This window comes from Rana temporaria, chromosome 11, assembly GCF_905171775.1.
Source record: "Rana temporaria chromosome 11, aRanTem1.1, whole genome shotgun sequence".
NCBI classification, from domain to species: Eukaryota; Metazoa; Chordata; class Amphibia; order Anura; family Ranidae; genus Rana; species Rana temporaria.
Window position 1 is genome coordinate 142904085 of NC_053499.1, and position 20713 is coordinate 142924797.

At 47.2% G+C, this 20713-nt stretch overlaps 2 protein-coding genes across 2 annotated transcripts in view; both read right to left on the reverse strand.

Annotated features, from left to right (window-relative positions):
* Window positions 1-8679, reverse strand: part of CALB2 (calbindin 2) — a 39610-nt gene extending 30931 nt beyond the window's left edge. Inside the window, exon 1 of the mRNA XM_040329294.1 lies at window positions 8564-8679. Coding sequence (XP_040185228.1) covers window positions 8564-8657 — 94 coding nt within the window. The 5' untranslated portion in view covers window positions 8658-8679. The remainder of the gene's footprint in view (window positions 1-8563) is intronic.
* Window positions 8680-13091: 4412 nt separating this feature from the next.
* On the reverse strand, window positions 13092-19909 carry LOC120917772 (purine nucleoside phosphorylase-like). The gene is made up of 5 exons (XM_040329295.1): window positions 19717-19909; window positions 19481-19584; window positions 17283-17458; window positions 16907-17097; window positions 13092-14378 (listed from the first exon to the last, which is right to left on the reverse strand). Exons 1-5 carry the CDS (start codon window positions 19865-19867, stop codon window positions 14176-14178), a joined length of 825 nt encoding a protein of 274 aa, XP_040185229.1. The 5' UTR covers window positions 19868-19909; the 3' UTR covers window positions 13092-14175.
* Window positions 19910-20713: the final 804 nt, after the last annotated feature.

Below are 20713 nucleotides of genomic sequence, written 5' to 3' on the forward strand. Positions count from 1 at the left end.
GATGTGGCTATATTAGCACATTGGATCCTAAAACATCACAGCATTACATGTAAGAAAAATATCAGCGCATTATAGGAGCAGAAATAGAAAATCCACCATCCACTCACCTCCTCACTACAACAAACATATGTGATATATAGTATGTGTGTGTTCTGCCTGTGTGCCCCATGTACTCTGACTTTATCCTTTCACTATGTGCTCTGTGTACTCTGATTGTGTGCTCTATGTACTCTGATTGTGTGCTCTGTGTACTCTGATTGTGTCCTCTGACCGTGTGCTCTGATTGTGTCCTCTGACTGTGTGCTCTGTGTACTCTGATTGTGTGCTCTGTGTACTCTGATTGTGTGCTCTGTGTACTCTGACCGTGTGCTCTGACTGTGTGCTCTGTGTACTCTGATTGTGTGCTCTGTGTACTCTGATTGTGTTCTCTGACTGTGCGCTCTGTGTACTCTGATTGTGTCCTCTGACTGTGTGCTCTGTGTACTCTGACTGTGTGCTCTGTGTACTCTGATTGTGTGCTCTGTGTACTCTGACCGTGTGCTCTGACTGTGTGCTCTGTGTACTCTGATTGTGTGCTCTGTGTACTCTGATTGTGTGCTCTGATTGTGTGCTCTGTGTGCTCTGATTGTGTTCTCTGACTGTGCGCTCTGTGTACTCTGACCGTGTGCTCTGTGTACTCTGACCGTGTGCTCTGACTGTGTGCTCTGTGTACTCTGACTGTGTGCTCTGTGTACTCTGACCGTGTGCTCTGTGTACTCTGACCGTGTGCTCTGTGTACTCTGACCGTGTGCTCTGTGTACTCTGACCGTGTGCTCTGACTGTGTGCTCTGTGTACTCTGATTGTGTGCTCTGTGTACTCTGATTGTGTGCTCTGACCGTGTGCTCTGTGTACTCTGACCGTGTGCTCTGTGTACTCTGACCGTATGCTCTGTGTACTCTGACCGTATGCTCTGTGTACTCTGACCGTGTGCTCTGGTGATTGTTTGCTTTATGTGCTCTAAATGTCTTCTGGCTGTGTGATCCGTGTACACTCACTGCGATCCATATGCTCTCACAGTGTGCTCTATGTACTCCAACTGTGTTCTCTGTGTAATTTGATTATGTGTTCTGACTCTTCTGTGTGTACTCTGACCGTGTGCTATATGTGCTCTTATTGTGTTGTGGTTGTGTTCTCTGTGTATTCTATGCACTTTGTTTGTGTGCTCTGATTGTGTCCTCTGACTGTTAGATTTATGTACTCTGACTGTGTGTACTAATTTTGTATTCTGTGTGTACTGATTTTGTGCTCTGGTTGTGTACTGTGATTGTGTGCTCTATGTACTCTGGTTGTGTGCTCTGGTTGTGTAATGTGATTGTGTGCTCTGGTTGTGTGTGCTCTGGTTGTGTGTGCTCTGGTCGTGTAATGTGATTGTGTGCTCTGGTTGTGTGTGCTCTGGTCATGTGCTCTGGTTGTGTGTGCTCTGGTTGTGTGTGCTCCGATTGTGTGCTCTGGTCGTGTGCTCTGGTCGTGTGTGCTCTGGTTGTGTACTGTGATTATCTGCTCTATGTACTCTGGTTGTGTGCTCTGATTGTGTGTGCTCCGATTGTGTGTGCTCCAATTGTGTGCTCTAAATTTGCTGTATGCGTGATCTTTGATTCTGTGTTCTGGTACTGAGTGTGTTCTGTTGATGTGCCCTGACTGTGTGTCTATGTGTATGCAGAGACCCACAACCTTTCACGTCTGATGCAGGATTGGATTAGTATCCTGGAGTCCTGATTTTGTATTCTGTGTGCTCTGGTTGTGTACTGTGATTGTGTGCTCTGGTCGTGTGCTCTGGTTGTGTGTGCTCCGATTGTGTGCTCTGGTCGTGTGTGCTCTGGTTGTGTGTGCTCTGGTTGTGTACTGTGATTATCTGCTCTATGTACTCTGGTTGTGTGCTCCGATTGTGTGCTCTGGTTGTGTACTGTGATTGTGTGCTCTATGTACTCTGATTGTGTGCTCTGGTCGTGTGCTCTGGTTGTGTGTGCTCCCATTGTGTGCCCTGGTCGTGTGTGCTCTGGTTGTGTACTGTGATTATCTGCTCTATGTACTCTGGTTGTGTGCTCCGATTGTGTGCTCTGGTCGTGTGTGCTCTGGTTGTGTACTGTGATTATCTGCTCTATGTACTCTGGTTGTGTGCTCCGATTGTGTGCTCTGGTCGTGTGCCCTGGTCGTGTGTGCTCTGGTCATGTACTGTGATTATGTGCTCTATGTACTCTGGTTGTGTGCTCTGATTGTGTGTGCTCCGATTGTGTGTGCTCCAATTGTGTGCTCTAAATTTGCCGTATGCGTGATCTTTGATTCTGTGTTCTGGTACTGAGTGTGTTCTGTTGATGTGCCCTGACTGTGTGTCTATGTGTATGCAGAGACCCACGACCTTTCACATCTGATGCAGGATTGGATCAGTATCCTGGAGTCCCGTGGACTCGGGTCCAAACTCGTTCCAGCATCCAGTGATCTGCTTCCCAATAGTGGAAAATAGTTCTACCATCAGCACAGAACTCCACTCCAAGGTATACCAATGGGAGGAAGAAGTACCACTGACATCAATGCTGAGAGGGGGGGGGGGGGTATGTCCCACTGACATCAATGCCAAGAGGGGGGGACCTCAGATATTTGAGATTTAAATTACAAATGGTTAGTTTGCACAGTGGGAGAGGTTTAAACGAGTATGAGTAAATAAAACCTGAGCTTACTCTGCAGAGAGCAGGGGTCAGGAGTAGGGAAGCACAAAAGTAAGTAACACACAGAGCGCAGGGATCAGAATAAGTGATGTACAGATTGCAGGGGTCAGGAGTAAGAAGGGTACAGAGTTCAGGGGTTAGGAGTAAGTAACAGAGTGCAAGGGTCAGAGTTAGTAACCCTCAGAGTGTAGGGCTCAGGTGTAAGTAACACAAAAAGCGCAGGGGTCAAGTGTAAGTAATGCTCAGAGTGCAAGTGCCAGGAGGAATAATGCACCAAGTACAAGGGGTCAGGATTAAGTAACACATGGATTGTTACTTAACACAGGAGTACAGAGTACAGAGTACAGGGGTCAGGAGTAAATAACGCAAAAAGTGCAGGAGTAAGTAATGCACAGAGTATAATGCCGCGTACACACCATCACTTTATGTGATGAAAAAAAATGACATTTTTAAAAACGTCACTTTAATTGACTGTGTGTGGGGGAAAACGTCGTTTTATGTCTTGTAAAAAACGACCAAAAAAAATTGAAGCATGCTTCAATTTTATGTGTCGTTTTTCAAAACGTCATTTTTTACTTCACAGAAATTGACCGTGTGTAGCAAAAAACTTTGTTTTCTAAGACATTTTTTGATCCACGCATGCCCAGAAGCTACTTATGAAGCGAGCTTCAATGGTAAAACGTGGTGGAACGTAACCTCACTTTGCAAGATCATTGTGAGAAAACGATGGTGTGTAGGCAACTTCGTCTTTGAAAATTGAAGTTTCAAAAACGTCATTTTTTACTTCACAGAAAGTGTCGTTTTTTTTCATCACATAAAGTGATGGTGTGTACGCGGCATAAGGATCAGAAGTGAGTAACCCACAGAATGCTTGGGTCAGGAGTATATAACATGCAGAGTTCAGGGATCAAGCAACACACAAGGTGCAAGGGCCAGGAGAAAGTAACGCTCAGAGTGCAGGGGTCAGGAGTAAGTAACAGAGAGTGCAGGGATCAGGAGTAAGTAACAGAGAGTGCAGGGATCAGGAGTAAGTAATGCTCAGAGAGCAGGGGTCAGGAGTAAGTAACAGAGAGTGCAGGGGTCAGGAGTAAGTAACAGAGAGTGCAGGGATCAGGAGTAAGTAATGCTCAGAGAGCAGGGGTCAGGAGTAAGTAACAGAGAGTGCAGGGGTCAGGAGTAAGTAACAGAGAGTGCAGGGATCAGGAGTAAGTAATGCTCGGAGTGCAAGGGCCAGGAGTAAGTAATGCACTGAGTGCAAGGGCCAGGAGTAAGTAATGCACTGAGTGCGGGGTTCAGGAGTAGGTATGTGCAGAGTGCAGGAGTCAAGAGTAACTCACAGAATACAAGAATCATGATTAAGTAACGCATAGAGTACAGGGGTTAGGAGAAATGCACAGAGTAAAAGGATCAGGAGTAAGTAACACACAGAGTAAAAGGATCAGGAGTAAGTAACACACAGAGTAAAAGGATCAGGAGTAAGTAACCCACAGAGTGTAGGGATCAAGAGTAAGTAACACCCAAGGTGCAGGGGTCAGAAGTAATTAATGCTCAGAGTGTAGGGGTCAGGAGTAAGTAACACAGACTGTGGAGGGATACATGGTGCAAGGGTCAGGAGTAAGTAACACAGACTGTGGAGGGATACATGGTGCAAGGGTCAGGAGTAAGTAACACAGACTGTGGAGGGATACATGGTGCAAGGGTCAGGAGTAAGTAACAGACTGGAGGTATCAGGAGTACACAGTGTGAAGGGGTGAGGAGTAATTCACAAAGGAGTGCAAGGCTCAGGAGTGCACCAAGAGTCAGGGGTAATGCAGAGTGCAGGGGGTCAGGAGTAAGTAGGGCGAAGAGTTAGCAATATACAGAATGCAAGGGTCAGGAGTAACATATGGAGGTCCAGATTTAATAATGCATAAACATTTATGGTGACAGAAGAGTGTGTTATATACAGGTACAACAGTGTGTCTTATACACAGGGACAGCAGTGTGTAACATATAGGGACGGCAGAGTGTGTTATATACAGAGACGGCAGTGTGTGTTATATACAGGGACAGCAGTGTGTGTTATATACAGGGACAGCAGTGTGGCTTATATACAGGGACAGCAGTTTGGGTTATATACAGGGAAAGTAGAGTATAATATACAGGGACAGCAGTGTTTTATATACAGGGATGGCAATGTGTGTTATATACAGGGACAGCAGTGTGTGTTATATACAGGGACAGCAGTGTGTGTTATATACAGGGACAGCAGTGTGTGTTATATACAGGGATGGCAGTGTGTGTTATATACAGGGAAAGTAGAGTGTAATATACAGGGACAGCAGTGTGGCTTATATACAGGGACAGCAGAGTGTAATATACAGGGACAGCAGTGTGTAATATACAGGGACAGCAGTGTGTGTTATATACAGGGACAGCAGTGTGTGTTATATACAGGGACAGCAGTATGTGTTATATACAGGGACAGCAGTGTGTGTTATATACAGGGATGGCAGTGTGTGTTATATACAGGGAAAGTAGAGTGTAATATACAGGGACAGCAGTGTGGCTTATATACAGGGACAGCAGTGTGTAATATACAGGGACAGCAGTGTGGCTTATATACAGGGACAGCAGTGTGGCTTATATACAGGGACAGCAGTGTGTAATATACAGGGACAGCAGTGTGTGTTATATACAGGGACAGCAGTGTGTGTTATATACAGGGACAGCAGTGTGTAATATACAGGGACAGCAGTGTGTGTTATATACAGGGACAGCAGTGTGTGTAATATACAGGGACAGCAGTGTGTAATATACAGGGACAGCAGTGTGTGTTATATACAGAGACGGCAGTGTGTAATATACAGGGACAGCAGTGTGTGTTATATACAGGGACAGCAGTGTGTGTAATATACAGGGACAGCAGTGTGTAATATACAGGGACAGCAGTGTGTGTTATATACAGAGACGGCAGTGTGCGTTATATACAGGGACGGCAGTGTGCGTTATATACAGGGACAGCAGTGTGCGTTATATACAGGGACAGCAGTGTGTGTTATATACAGGGACAGCAGTGTGTGTTATATACAGGGACAGCAGTGTGCGTTATATACAGGGACAGCAGTGTGTGTTATATACAGGGACAGCAGTGTGTGTTATATACAGGGACAGCAGAGTGTAATATACAGGGACAGCAGTGTGTAATATACAGGGACAGCAGTGTGTGTTATATACAGAGACGGCAGTGTGCGTTATATACAGGGACAGCAGTGTGCGTTATATACAGGGACAGCAGTGTGCGTTATATACAGGGACAGCAGTGTGGCTTATATACAGGGACAGCAGAGTGTAATATACAGGGACAGCAGTGTGTGTTATAAACAGGGAAAGTAGAGTGTAATATACAGGGACAGCAGTGTGTTATATACAGGGACAGCAGTGTGTGTTATATACAGGGACAGCAGTGTGTGTTATATACAGGGACAGCAGTGTGTGTTATATACAGGGACAGCAGTGTGTGTTATATACAGAGACGGCACAGTGTGTTATATACAGGGACAGCAGTGTGTGTTATATGCAGAGATATAGATGACCTGTATATAGTGGGGGTTACCTGTATATTAGAGGGAGTTATGTCTATTCTTTTCATGTTTCGATGGTTCTCACTGTAAGTTGGATTCTGGGTGGAGAATTTCTTTTTGGTGGGACTGATTTTCCTGGATTGGGCAGAACTCGGATTGCTCTTTATCCAAAACTCCCTCCATCCTTCCCCTATAATAGATGGGACGTATGGGGCTCTGTATGCTCAGGTTTCATCTGTCGCATCGTTAGTGTATAAGAAATGTAATAAAGGATTTTGGGTGAAGCTGGGGGGGGGGGGGTTATTTTATGGTTCAGTCCATAGGATCTAAGAGGGGTCCCTCTTCTCCATCTAAGACAGTTGAGAGGTATAGAAGGTATTTCTCAGATGAGGGTGGAGCAAGGGTTGGAGCTGGAACAAGTGATCAGGGTGGGATAGTGTGGATCTCAGGCTAAGGTGGAGCAGAAGCTCAGGATCGGCTGGAACAGGTAGTCATGATGGAAGAGTAAAGATCTCAGATTAGGGTGGAACATAGCCTCAATGTTGGCTGGCAGAGGTAATCAGTAAGGTAAAGTATCAGTGGCGCCCCGTCAATAGGGGGCGCATGGGAGCGCCACCCGCATGCATCTCAGAGGCTCGTTATTAGCTGGAACAGGTGATCAGTATGGGATAGTATGGAATTTAGATTAGGGTGGAGCAGAGGTTCTGGGTCAGATGGAACAGGTGATCAGTATGGTATAGTATGGATCCCAGTTTAAGGGGGGGGGGGCAGAAGCTCAGGGTTGGCTGGAACAGGTGATCAGTATGTGATAGCATGGAATTTAGATTAGGGTGGAGCAGAGTCTCAGTATTGGCTGGAACAGGTGGTCTTTATAGGATAGTATAGATCTCAGATTAAGGTGCAGCAGAAGCTTGTGGCAGCTGGAACCAGTGGTCGTTCTAGGATAGTATGGATCTTAGAGTATGGATCTCAGATCAAGGTGGATGGAACAGATAACCAGCATGGGATAGTATGGATCTCAGAGTATGGATCGCAGATCAAGGTGGATGGAACAGATAACCAGCATGGGATAGTATGGATCTCAGAGTATGGATCGCAGATCGAGGTGGATGGAACAGATAACCAGCATGGGATAGAATGGATCTCAGAGTATGGATCGCAGATCGAGGTGGATGGAACAGATAACCAGCATGGGATAGTATGGATCTCAGAGTATGGATCGCAGATCGAGGTGGATGGAACAGATAACCAGCATGGGATAGTATGGATCTCAGAGTATGGATCGCAGATCAAGGTGGATGGAACAGATAACCAGCATGGGATAGTATAGATCTCAGAGTATGGATCGCAGATCAAGGTGGAGCAGAGGCTCTGGGTCAGATGGAACAGATAACCAGCATGGGATAGAATGGATCTCAGAGTATGGATCGCAGATCAAGGTGGATGGAACAGATAACCAGCATGGGATAGAATGGATCTCAGAGTATGGATCGCAGATCGAGGTGGATGGAACAGATAACCAGCATGGGATAGTATGGATCTCAGAGTATGGATCGCAGATCGAGGTGGATGGAACAGATAACCAGCATGGGATAGTATGGATCTCAGAGTATGGATCGCAGATCAAGGTGGATGGAACAGATAACCAGCATGGGATAGTATAGATCTCAGAGTATGGATCGCAGATCAAGGTGGAGCAGAGGCTCTGGGTCAGATGGAACAGATAACCAGCATGGGATAGAATGGATCTCAGAGTATGGATCGCAGATCAAGGTGGATGGAACAGATAACCAGCATGGGATAGAATGGATCTCAGAGTATGGATCGCAGGTCAAGGTGGAGCAGAGGCTCTGCGTCAGATGGAACAGGTAATCAATGTGGGATAGTATGGATCTCAGATTAAGGTGGAGCAGAGGCTCTGGGTCAGATGGAACAGGTATTCAATGTGGGATAGTATGGATATCAGATGAGGGAGGAGCAGAGGCTCAGTGTTGGCTGGAACAGGTGGTCATTATGGGATAGTATGGATCTCAGTTGAAGGTGGAGCAGAGGCTCTGGGTCAGATGGAAAGGTAATCAATGTGGGATAGTAAGGATATCAGATGAGGGAGGAGCAGAGGCTCAGTGTCGGCTGGAACAGGTGGTCATTATGGGATAGTATAGATCTCAGATGAAGGTGGAGCAGAGGCTCTGGGTCAGATGGAAAGGTAATCAGTATGGGATAGTATGGATCTCAGTTTCGGGTGGAGCAGAGGTGATTAGTATGGATCTCAGAATTTAGGGTAGAGCAACACTCACCGTCAGAGTCATAATGCTTCCAGATATCCAGGAATTGGGATGCGGTGAGCTCAGCCAGGTGCAGGTAGAGCGGCTGCTGCTTGTGTGCCATCATTATCTGCGAGTGCCAGCTGAGGCTCCGCACTGTCCTTATATACAGAGCCATTCCCAACTATGCCCCCAGAGGGCAGCACTGAGCCAATCTCCATCCCTGGAGGAATGCTCAACCCCTTCACTATCAGACTTCATTCCAGGGACCTCTTCATTGCCAGATTCCTTTTCAGTATCCCTTCACTGCCAGTCTCCTTTCTGGGCACCCTTTCACTGTCAGAATCTATTCCAGGAACCACTTCACTGCCAGGCTTCATTCTGAGGACCCCTTAACTGCTGGGCTCCATTCTGAGGACCCTTTTACTGCCACATTCTATTTTAGGAACCCCTTCACTGCCACACTTCATTCTCTGGTCCCCTTCACTGCCACACTTCATTCTCTGGTCCCCTTCACTGCCAGTCTCCATTCCGGGGACTCCTTCACTGCCAGACTCCATTCCAGGGACTCCTTCACTGCCAGTCTCCATTCTGGGGACTCCTTCACTGCCAGGCTCCATTCCGGGGACTCCTTCACTGCCAGACTCCATTCTGGAGACTCCTTCACTGCCAGACTCCATTCTGGAGACTCCTTCACTGCCAGACTCCATACCGGGGACTCCTTCACTGCCAGGCTCCATTCCAAGGACTCCTTCACTGCCAGGCTCCATTCCAGGGACCCCTACACCGCCAGGCTCCATTCTGGGGAGCAATCAGTAGTCCTCCCATTACTCTCTGTCACCTCTTTAACTGCTTATTAGCCATCTCTTTCATTAACCCCTACTGTGTCTCCTATTGAGCCCATCACCTGACATACAAAGTAGGGATATATATGTATACCATCCAGGACACATGCCTTTTGACCGTACAGGAGGACTAGGAGGTGGAGGCACCAGTGGAGCCATAACAATGGACTTGGGAATGAGCATTCAACATTTTGATAAAGTCAACCAGTTTTATGCTCCACCACGATCCTGAATTTTTGGAGCTCCAGAAAACATTGTGTTATCCTGGTGTTTGTCCTCCTACTTTGTGGCATTGCCATCAGCTGAAGCCACAGCATGGCCAAGGATAAGCCTGAACTTCCTGCTGAAGAGATAATACTGGAGTGATTGAAAGGCCCACCTAATGGCCAAACATTCTTGTTTTGCTATAGCATAGTCTTTCTCAGCAGTGGTTAATTTCAGACTGAAAAAGATCACAGGATGTTCACGGATGACTTGTGAGGCCCACGTTGGAAGCCTCTGTCTGCATAACAAATTAGTCTGGGAAACCAAGAGCTACCAGGATAGGAGGTTAGCACAATGCTGGCATGAGCGCCAGGATGTCCTTTTTAGCATCCACATTTCATTCCACCATGAATGACTTCCAACGCTTACATTGGTCACTGGAGCTGCCACGCTGGCAAAATTGGGCACCAACCATCTGTAGTACCCAACTTTGCCTAGGAACACACCCACCTGCTTTTGGTGAGGGGACAGGGTCAACACTATACAGTCTCTACCGTGCTGATTTGTGGCTTCAGCTTTCCTTCTCCCACACTATATTTCAAGGTACCGTACTTCCCTCCATTTCTAATGCCTTGTACACACGATCGGAAATTCCAAAGGAAAAAGTCAGACGGAATTCTTTCATCCAATATTTCGACTGTGTGTGTGCCCCATGAATTTAGAAAGAGAACATGTTCGGAAATTCCGTTCGTCTGTAGGGAACTCCGACGGAGAAAAAAACATGCATGCTCAGAATCAAGTCGACGCATGCTCGGAAACATTGAACTTAATTTTTCTCGGCTTGTCATAGTGTTGTATGTCACCGCGTTCTTGACGGTCTGAATTTGGTCTGACAGTGTGTATGCAAGACAGCCTGAACCGAATTCTGTCGGAAAAATCCGTCTGAGTTTATACCGACGGAAAATCCGATCGTGTGTACAAGGCATTAGTCACATTTTACAGGGTTTACTTCCTCTTTAAACTCAAAAGGCTTGTCTGAGGCCATATCAATAAAAGAGCCTATGTTCCCTGTCTTCCCAGGGGTTCAACACTTTATCGAACATAATCTAAGTCACTGCTGGACTTCATTCCATGGCCCCTTGGGGCACTTCCTAACCCCTCATTGAAACGCTCCACCCACACTTTGTTCCATGGACCCCTTCATTGTCAGACTCAACCCACACTTAATCCCAGGAAGCCCTAAACAACAAGAGTCCACCCACAAATCATTCCAGGGACCTCTTTATTGTCAGACTCCACCCACACTTCATTCCATGGACCCCTTCATTGGCAGACTCAACCCACACTTAATCCCAGGAACCCTTAAACAACAAGAGGCCACCTACAAATCATTCCAGGGACCTCTTTATTGTGAGACTCTATCAACACTTAATTCCAGAGACCCCGTGTGGACTATATAGCCCAGTGATGGCGAACCTTGGCACCCCAGATGTTTTGGAACTACATTTCCCATGATGCTCATGCACTCTGCAGTGTAGTGGAGCATCATGGGAAATGTAGTTCCAAAACATCTGGGGTGCCAAGGTTCGCCATCACTGATATAGCCCCTCCACTGCTGGACTCCACCCATACTTCATTCCAGAGACCTCTTTACCACTGGACTCCAGAGCACTTTATTCTAGGGACCCTGTAACCCCCTTCACTGCCAGACTCCACTCACACTTTATTCCGACGACCCTTGGTGAATTCTCCAACTCCTTCACTGCCAGACTCCATTCCTGGCACCATTGGCAAACATATTAACACCCATATTAACGTCCCTCTCTATGGTACTACCAGTTGATCCAATTTTATTTATCCATCTACTGCATACACAGTGATCTTATATACAGTGCCTCATATTAAAGTTCTCCTGAAGAAGTCATTGGAATGGCGAAACATGTAGAGATCTTATCAGTTTGCACCTTCTGTTTATATATCATGATCAGTTTTTGAATGTATTCTATGTATTCATATAAAATTTCTTTTTAATCTACTAAATTTATATATTTTTCTAAATCTTGCACCTTAAAAGTCCCACAAAAATCTTTTTTTGCTAAAACATATTAACACCTTCACTGCCAGATTCCAGTAAGTGATTCCTCTTTTACTGCTGGACTCCACCCAAACTTCATTTAAGGTACCCCTTCACTTAGAAAGTTACAGGGCTAGATTCAGATAGGTTAGCGGATCTTTAGATCTGATTTACGTTACGCTGCCGCTATTATTTGAAGCAAGTGCTTTATTCAGAAAGCACTTGCCTCTAAAGTTGCGGCGGCGTATCATAAATCCCCCAGCGGAATTCAAATTCCGCGGCTAGGGGGCGTGTACAATTCAAATCAGGCGCGTCCCTGCGCCGATCAAACAGCGCATGCGCCGTCTGCAAATTTTCCCAGCGTGCATTGCTCCAAATGACGTCGCAAGGACGTCATTGGTTTCGACGTTAACGTAAATTACGTCCGGCCGTATTCGCGAACGACTTACGCAAACGACGTAAAAAATTCAAAACTCGGCGCGGGAACGACGGCCATACTTAACATAGGATACGCCGCACTTACCCCTGCTATAGGGGTAACTTTCCACCGGAAAAAGCAGAACGCAAACGACGTAAAAAAAAGCGCCGGGCGGTCGTTCGTTTCTGAATCGGCGTAAATGCTCATTTGCATATTCGACGCGTAAAAAATATGGAAGCGCCACCTAGCGGCCGGCCTGGAATTGCAGCCTAAGATCCGACGGTGTAAGTCACTTACACCTGTCGGATCTTAGGCATATCTATGCGTAACCTGATTCTATGAATCAGGCGCATAGATACGACGGCCGGACTCAGAGATACGACGGCGTATAAGGAGATACGCCGTCGTATCTTATTTCTGAATCCGGCCCACAGACTCCACTAACACTTGATCACAGGAACCCAGAGAAATTCCTTAACCCCTTTATAACCCACATTCCAGTCCAGGGGACCTGAGGCAACCCTGTAACTCCTTCATTGCAATATAATTTTCGCATTAAATGATTATTTAACATTAATTGCACCAGAGACTTTCAAATCCCCATATCCCCCCCCCCCCCCCCCAGACTCTGACTTGAGCCAGCATCTAATTTTAACCTATATTCTAATATTAATAAAAGCGCTAAAATTAGATGAGCGCCAATGAGAATGGAAAAAAAAAAACATATGATTGATCAGTGGGAAGAACCCTGCACTGGTGAGTGGTGATGTCATAGTTGGAGAGTATTGATGTCATCTGTTACATGACTCAGGAAAAGCAGATCAACATGACTCAAATCTGCGTGCGAAACATGGCGGTTCATCAGGACCACTGCAAGGTAAAAATATTCAGCAAAGCAAAGTGCCGTAACCAATAGCAACCAATCTGACTTCATCCTGATTTCCACTTAAACGCCTTTATATGTGATGCGATGTGCATGCGCCCCTCTGATAGTGAGGAATCACAAAAAAGAAAACATGATTCATTTGCAGAATTTATTCAGCTCTTTTCTACAGAAGAGAATGAGGATTCCATCCTGGTGAGTTTGAGGCCAGACATTGGTCTGTACAATCTATGTGCAATCTGCATACAATTTGCAATACAATCAATGTACAAACTACGTACAATCTGTGTACAGTGTCAGCACTGGCTGTATCAGAATCAGTATATGAAGGATGAGAGCGCTCCAAGTTACACTAAAACCAGTGGAAGTTTTTCTTCACAACAGGTCAGAGGATTTATCTAACATATTTCAGAGGTTCAACTCCCCCTTTATCAGGGCTTGAGTGCTTCAGTGTTTGGGGTATACTGGACAGTCAGGCTGTTGAACAGCAATTATTATTTTCACTAGAATCTTTGTTTCACACAATTGTTGTCAGAATACCCTAATCATTGAAGCACTCAAGCCCTGATGAAGGGAACTTAAGCCCCTGAAACGTGTTGATATATATGCTCTGACCTGTTAGCAAGACAAATTTTTAATGGACTTAGACTAATCTGTGGTGCCTCCATCCTTCTTATACCAAGTACTCAAGGAACCCCAAGGGATACCCCAGGTGATAGACAGCTGCCTTTAGGAACTGAACTTTGAACTATTGATAACCTAATAGTGGGTTCAACGCTCCACCAACATGCCCCTTGGGACCTACAGAGAGATCTTCATATACATCCTACTCTCCAATGTTTCCCAATGTTCCTGAGGCTAGTCCTAAGCTTTGATGCCTGGGGAGATCCTAAATACCCTCTTGTCCATCTACCTATCATGCACGCAGTGCATGCAGAGCTCTTCATTTATGCAGTGCAGGTGGGTAAAGCTATCTGTGTATATGATGAAGGTGAAGCTCTTCTATACAGTGCTTGTGAAGCTCTCTGTGTATAGTGCTGGTGGATCTCTCTTAAATAAGGCAGTTGGGTGGAGTTCTCTGTCTATACAGTGCAGGTGGACCCTGTTTGTATACAGTGCAGGTGGATGGTATATATCTGTTACAAACAGGAATATTAATGAGCTAAAACTAGGTGGAGCACTAACAGCCTATGAGGATCTTCTACGTTCTTCTATTTGGAGTCAATCTGGAATCCTCCCCACCAGGGCAGTGATCAATGCTGTCAGTGCAGGTGCTCGCTCCTCAGATGTCTGGAGGACTTCCTGGTGGTTGGCACAAGTGGAGCTGTCATATGATGTCACTACCATATTGGTGATGAGAGAGAAACCAAAAATTCGAAGACCGCAATGACGTCCCACCAGCACCTCAGGAACCGTGCTCATCCCTGGAACCAAAGCAGGAGAGGATCATATAGGGCAGAGTACATATGATTGGAGAACAGAGAGGATGAAAATAAGAAGAGGGTGGAGCAGAGAGAGGCAGAAGAATAGAGCAGGGGGGAGTACATAAAAGAGAAATAAGAGAGCAGGGGGATCACAGAGGGGAAAGCAGCAGGGGGAGCATGGAGATAGGAAGAAGAGATTTGGGGGATGGGGGTACAGAGAAGAAGAAGAAAAGAACACTGGGTGCACAGAAAGGAAGGAGAACAGAGAAAGGGAGAACTCAGAGAAGAGGAAGAAGAGAACAAGAGGGTGCACAGAGAGGAGAAAGAAGAGCGCAAGTGGGAGAACACAGAAGAAGAATAGAGCAGGGCGAAGTACATAGAGGAAAAGCCAGAGAGCAGGGTGGAGCACAAAGAGGAATGAAAAAAGAGGGTGGAGTGCATATAGGTGTAGAACAGAGAGGAGTAAGAAGAGAAGAGGGCAAAGCACATATTGGTGGCATACAGAGAGGAGGAAAAAGAGAACACAGTTGGGTAAATATAAATGGAGTACAGAGAGAAGGAAGAAGAGAACAGGGTGGAGTACAGAGAGGAGGAAGCAGAACAGGGGGAGGACAGACAAAAGGAAGAAGAGAAAACGGGGCGGAGTACATATAAGTGGAGTGCAGAGAGAAGGAAGTATAGAAAGGAGGAAGCAAAGAACACTGGAGTAAAAAAAAATGGAGCAAGCAGGAAACAGGGCGGAGTACAGAGTGAAGGAAGAAGAGAATGTGGGGGAGTAAAGAGAGGGAAGCAGAAAAAAGGGTTGAGTAGAGAGAGAAGAAAGAAGAGAACAGGAAGGAGGAAAAAGAGAACAGGGTGGAGTAGAGAGGAGGAATAATAGAACAGGGTGGAGTACAGAGAGGAGGAAGAAGAAAACAGGGTTGAGTACAGACAGGTGAAAGAAGAGAACAGGGTGGAGTAGAAAGGAGGACAAAGAAAACAGGGTGGAGTACAGAGAGGAGGAAAAAAAGAACAGGGTGGAGTACAGAGAGGAGGACATAGAGAACCGGGTGGAGTACAGAGAGGAGGAAGAAGAAAACAGAGAGGAGGAAGAAGAAAACAGGGTGGAGTACAGAGAGGAGGAAGACAAGAACAGGGTTGAGTACAGACAGGTGAAAGAAGAGAACAGGGTGGAGTACAGAGAGGAGGAGAAAGAAAACAGGGTGGAGTACAGAGAGGAGGAAGAAAAGAACAGGGTAGAGTACAGAGAGGAGGACAAAGAGAACAGGGTGGAGTACAGAGAGGAGGAAGAAGAAAACAGGGTGGAGTACAGAGAAGAGGAAGGCCTCGTACAGACGACTGGATCTATCCGCTGGGATTGATCCGCGGATCAGTTCCAGCGGACAAATCCGGTCGTCTGTACGGCCTAGCGGATATTTATCCGCTGAGATTCGTCAGGCCGATCGATTTCAAGCGGATAGAAATTTCTTAGCATGCTAAGAAATCTATCCGCTTGAATCGTTTCCAGCGGATTGATCCGGTCGTCTGTACAGACTCACCGGATCAATCCGTCCACTCCCCTCCCTCGCATGCGTCGTAATGATTCGACGCATGCGTGGAAGTACTTACCTTGATCCGATGGTGTGTACAAGCCATCGGATCAAAATCCGGAGGAGGAATCTCCGCTGGAAACGGTCCAGTTTCCAGCGGAGATTCCTCCTCCGGATTTTGATCCGATGGCTTGTACACACCATCGGATCAAAATCCGCGCGGAATACATCCACGGTGATGTGTCGCGCCATCGCCGCGACGTGCGCGACGCTGGAAGGTAAGTACTTCCACGCATGCGTCGATCCCCTCGTCTGTACGAGGCCGAAGAAGAGAACAGGGTGGAGTAGAGAGGAGGAAGAAGAGAACAGGGTAGAGTAGAGAGGAGGAAGAAGGTGAACATGGTGGAGTACAGAGAGGAGGAAGAAGAAAACAGAGTGGAGTACAGAGAGGAGGAAGAAGAAAACAGAGAGGAGGAAGAAGAAAACAGAGAGGAGGAAGAAGAAAACAGAGAGGAGGAAGAAGAAAACAGAGAGGAGGAAGAAGAAAACAGGGTGGAGCACAGAGAGGAGGAAGAAGAGAACAGGGTTGAGTACAGAGAGGAGGAAGAAGAGAACAGGGTTGAGTACAGAGAGGAGGAAGAAGAGAACAGGGTGGAGTACAGAAAGGAGGAAGAAAAGAACAGGGTAGAGTAGAGAGGAGGACAAAGAGAACAGGGTGGAGTACAGAGAGGAGGAAGAAGAGAACAGGGTGGAGTAGAGAGGAGGAAGAAGAAAACAGGGTGGAGTACAGAGAAGAGGAAGAAGAGAACCGGGTGGAGTAGAGAGGAGGAAGAAGAGAACAGGCTGAAGTATATAGGAGGAAGAAAAGAACAGGGTGGAGTAGAGAAGAGGAAGAATAGCACAGGGTGGAGTAGACAGGAGGAAGAAAAGAACAGGGTGGAGTACATAATGATGGAGTTCACAGAAAAAGCAGAAGGTTACAGAGTAGAGACCTCTTACCAACAGCATCAGCTCCTAGCAGTTGCAGCATTCGGCCCTCAGCGATGGTCTCATAGGAGGGGCCCCCTACCATGCAGTACACACCTTCCCGGATGTAGCTTTGTATGCCCAGCTCCCGCGCACAGTCCTTGGCCAGGCTCCGCAGATGGCAGTCATAACCATCAGACATACAAGGGAAGCGTACGCCGAACCTGTCATGGGACATCAATGACACCATGAGGAGCCCCACCCCCTCCTGGTACAGGTGGAACCACACCAGGGACTGCACTATTCTATAGTGGTCTGTGAGAGGAGGGGGTGTGCGATTGGCTGGGAATGAGGGATTCAGAGGACCACGATAACACTTCATGACATACCGTGCCCGGCCTCCCCTTACCTGTTATCGTTGGGTCCTTGCAATGGGTTCTGTCCAGCCAATCCTGGCAGGTTGATGTGATCTTTGATGAACATGATGTCCCCCACAGAATAGCTGTCATTCAGCCCTCCCGCTGCGTTAGTCACAATCAGCGTGTGCACTCCCAGCAGAAAGAATACACGCACAGGGAACGCCACCTGCACAGGCAGAAAACTCGATGAGCCCCAGAAAGTAGCTGGTAAGGTACATGCTGCCCTTAGCCTTCTCCAGTGTTGCTCATGATGAGCCAATGGGGGGGTATACTAGTCTGGGGAAAGAAATCATAGCCCCCCCACGCTCACCTTTTCTGGAAATGGCCCAGTAACCATAAAGGAGGCTCCTTATTTCTGGCATTGATTCGAATGTTTATTGCACTTAGGGGGCAATAATTGGCAGCTTTTACCACCAGAGGGGTGGTTGGGGTGGGGGATTCCTCTACTGGCCTATTACTATTTACTATTCCATAAAGGAAAGACCAGAGGGCTCAGGAGGCTCCCAGCTTTGGTGCCCGTTTGTCCCTAAAATGCCAAAGGACAGTGTGAGGTCTAGTCCCCGATCTGATGTCAGCCATGCTGGGATAGGTGGGATGTTGGTAAAGGAACTGCTACAGATACTTATTCAGTGCTATCAGTGTCAACTCCTTCCCCCTCAGGTATCAGATGGGGGCTCAGACCTCACACAATCCTGGACTTACCTGTGGATATTAATGAGCTAAAGGCTGAAAGTCACTGACACCAACTCCCCCCCCCCCCCCCCCCCAGGTATCAGATGGGAGCTCAGACCAGTGGCGGTGTGTCTATAGTGGGCGCAGGAGCGCCGTCCCCTCTCTCCTCCTGCACCCATCAATAAACAATACATGAAGCTATGTATTTTTGACGCTGCCGCCCACTATTCAGATGTCCGCTCCCCTGTTGAGCGCTGACAATCTGAATAACAGTGGTGGGCGTGTTTTGGAAGTGCCTGATTAGAGCGAGAGGCTCTAATAGGCTAGCCTGCGGGGTCTAATTGGCTTCCAAATGGTTAACCAGAGGGCGCACAGGCTGTGCGTTCCCTGGTTAAACAGTGCTGTGTTAGGGAATCGCTTCTCTAACAATGCCCTGCCTCTCAGCCAATCAGGTGCACCGGGTCTGGTTACCGGTCACCTGATTGGCTGAAGCGACATCGAGGGAGCGTAGAGAGAATGGCACTGACCCGAGGAAGGTAAGTGCTGGGCTGGGGGGAAACTGACGGAAATTGGGGGCACAAACTGGCTGCATTTGGGGGGGTGAACTCGCTGCATTTGAGGGGACAAACTGGCTGCATTTGGGGGGGCAAACTGGCTGCATTTGGGGGGGAAAACTGGCTGCATTTGAGGGGACAAACTGGCTGCATTTGATGGGCACATTAGCTGCGTTTAATGGGCACAGTGGCGGCAATTTTTTTCAGTTTGTTTGCGCCCCCCAAAAATTTTTGAGCACCAGCCGCCACTGGCTCAGACCTCACACAGCCCTCGCCTCTCCTATGAATGCTAATAAGATAAATGGTGTATGTCATTGACACCACCTGCCCCCTCCCCCGGGTATCAGATGGAGGGTTTCAAGCTCACAGCCCTCGTATCTCCTGTGGTTGTTATAAGACAAATGCTGAAAGTCACTGACACAACCTCCCCTCTCAGGTATCAAATGGGGGGCTCGGAATTCACACAGCCTTCGCCTCTCCTGTGGATGTTAATAAGATAAAGGCTATAAGTCACTGACACCACCTCTCCCTTACTATCAGGGCCGATCCGCCCTATAGGCTCACTATGCAAGCCTCTTAGGGCCCCGTAAAGCTGCGGAGGGCCCCCCAAATTACTAGAGGCCCCGCCTGGTGCTGGTGAGAAGTCATTTTTCGGCCCCTCACCTTGCTGGCTGCATGGGAGAAGAGGTAAGAAGTCAGCACCCCCCGCTTCTCAACTTTATTGTGAGATGTCAACTTTAATGTGACATCATGTCATTTTGCTTAGGGCCCCTGGGAGGTCAGGATCGGCACTGATTACTATAAGTGAATGGAAAGAGTTTAACTCTTTCCTGATGATCCTCTTTACACATTATTGTTATTGTGAACGTTCAGTGGCTGATTTGGTCACACTGGTTACATGTGAAAAAAACAGAGGAGCTTATGGGGGCACCTGGCATCAGCTACTAACCATTGATACTTACTGCAGAGATGGAGTGGCCCTCATACATGTGGAACCGACCCTGCATGCAGACACACGGTTTCCCATTCAGCATTCCGAGCACCAACCTGCCAGCGTGGCCCTGCACTGGACGACACAAAGGGGTGAACATCCCACTACTCCCCCATAATGAAAGATACCAAGAGGTAGGTACACCTATTCTAGCCCACACCCCTTGGAGAGTGCTGCTTTAAGTCCAACAGGCCTATACTCACTTACCGGTGCTGCAGGGGAAATGCGGGATATGCTTATACGATATGATGACTCTATCATGTAGGGTGTCGGCCAGAGATCCCAGACCAGAACCGCAGATGATCGCTACTCGGGGTCGGACGTTGGTGTGAGCCAGAATCCATTCTGCAGCCTCCATGTAGAGGTCCTTGGGGAGACTTCAAGAGAAGGGAAGAATCATCGACAGAGATCACAATATGATCATCAACTGACACAGATCGCAGTGCTACAAGAGGACCATTAACTGACACAGAGGACCTACAAGAGGATCATCAACTGACACAGGTCACATTGCTATCATACGACTGACAGACACAGATCAAAGTGCTATAATATGACCATCAACTGAGACAGATCGCAGTGCTACAATATGATCACTGACTGACACAGATCAAAGTTACCAAACCCCGTTGTTTGCGTCGTCCGTGAATAGGGATTTACCTTGTTTACGTCCATGTCAAAATCAATAGGCCCGTGCGGCGGACGTAGCCGCAATGCACACTGGGAAATGTAGGCGCACGGCGCATGCGCAGTTAAAAAAAAACGTCAGGTCAAGCCCCATTAACATAAAACACGCCCCCTTAGCTAAAATTGAATTAGGCGCCATTACGCCCGCCCGCTTTAGGCTACGCCGCCGTAACTTAGCAGGCAAGTACATTGTGAATCATGTACTTGCCTCGCTAACTTACGGCGGCGTAGCTTAAATGCCTTAAGCTACGCCGCCTTAAAGTTGCGGCCATCTATGTGAATCTGGCTATTTATCTCTAATCTGTATCAGTGGAAGAACACTTCCTGTTTCTGATAACAACCAATCCCATCCATCCACCTGTTGCTCTCAGGTCCATCATGTGAGCTGTCCATGGTGCTGATTCATGTAAAAGGGAAAATAATGACATCACAGACGGTGCTGGGTGGGGTTCACCCTTCCTGTAATATGGAAGGACAATTCGGATTGATCAGTGATGGGATAAATCATCTCCTCCAA

Bases quoted from the DNA above. Each gene is read 5' to 3' on its own strand.
- LOC120917772 (XM_040329295.1), bottom strand. From the start codon at position 19,867: ATGGAGGCTGCAGAATGGATTCTGGCTCACACCAACGTCCGACCCCGA. The intron at 19,585-19,716 runs GTAAGTGAGTAT...TGTGTCGTCCAG, and splicing joins GCATTTCCCCTGCAGCACCG to TGCAGGGCCACGCTGGCAGG. The intron at 14,379-16,906 runs GTAAGAGGTCTC...CTTTGGTTCCAG, and splicing joins GCTAGGAGCTGATGCTGTTG to GGATGAGCACGGTTCCTGAG.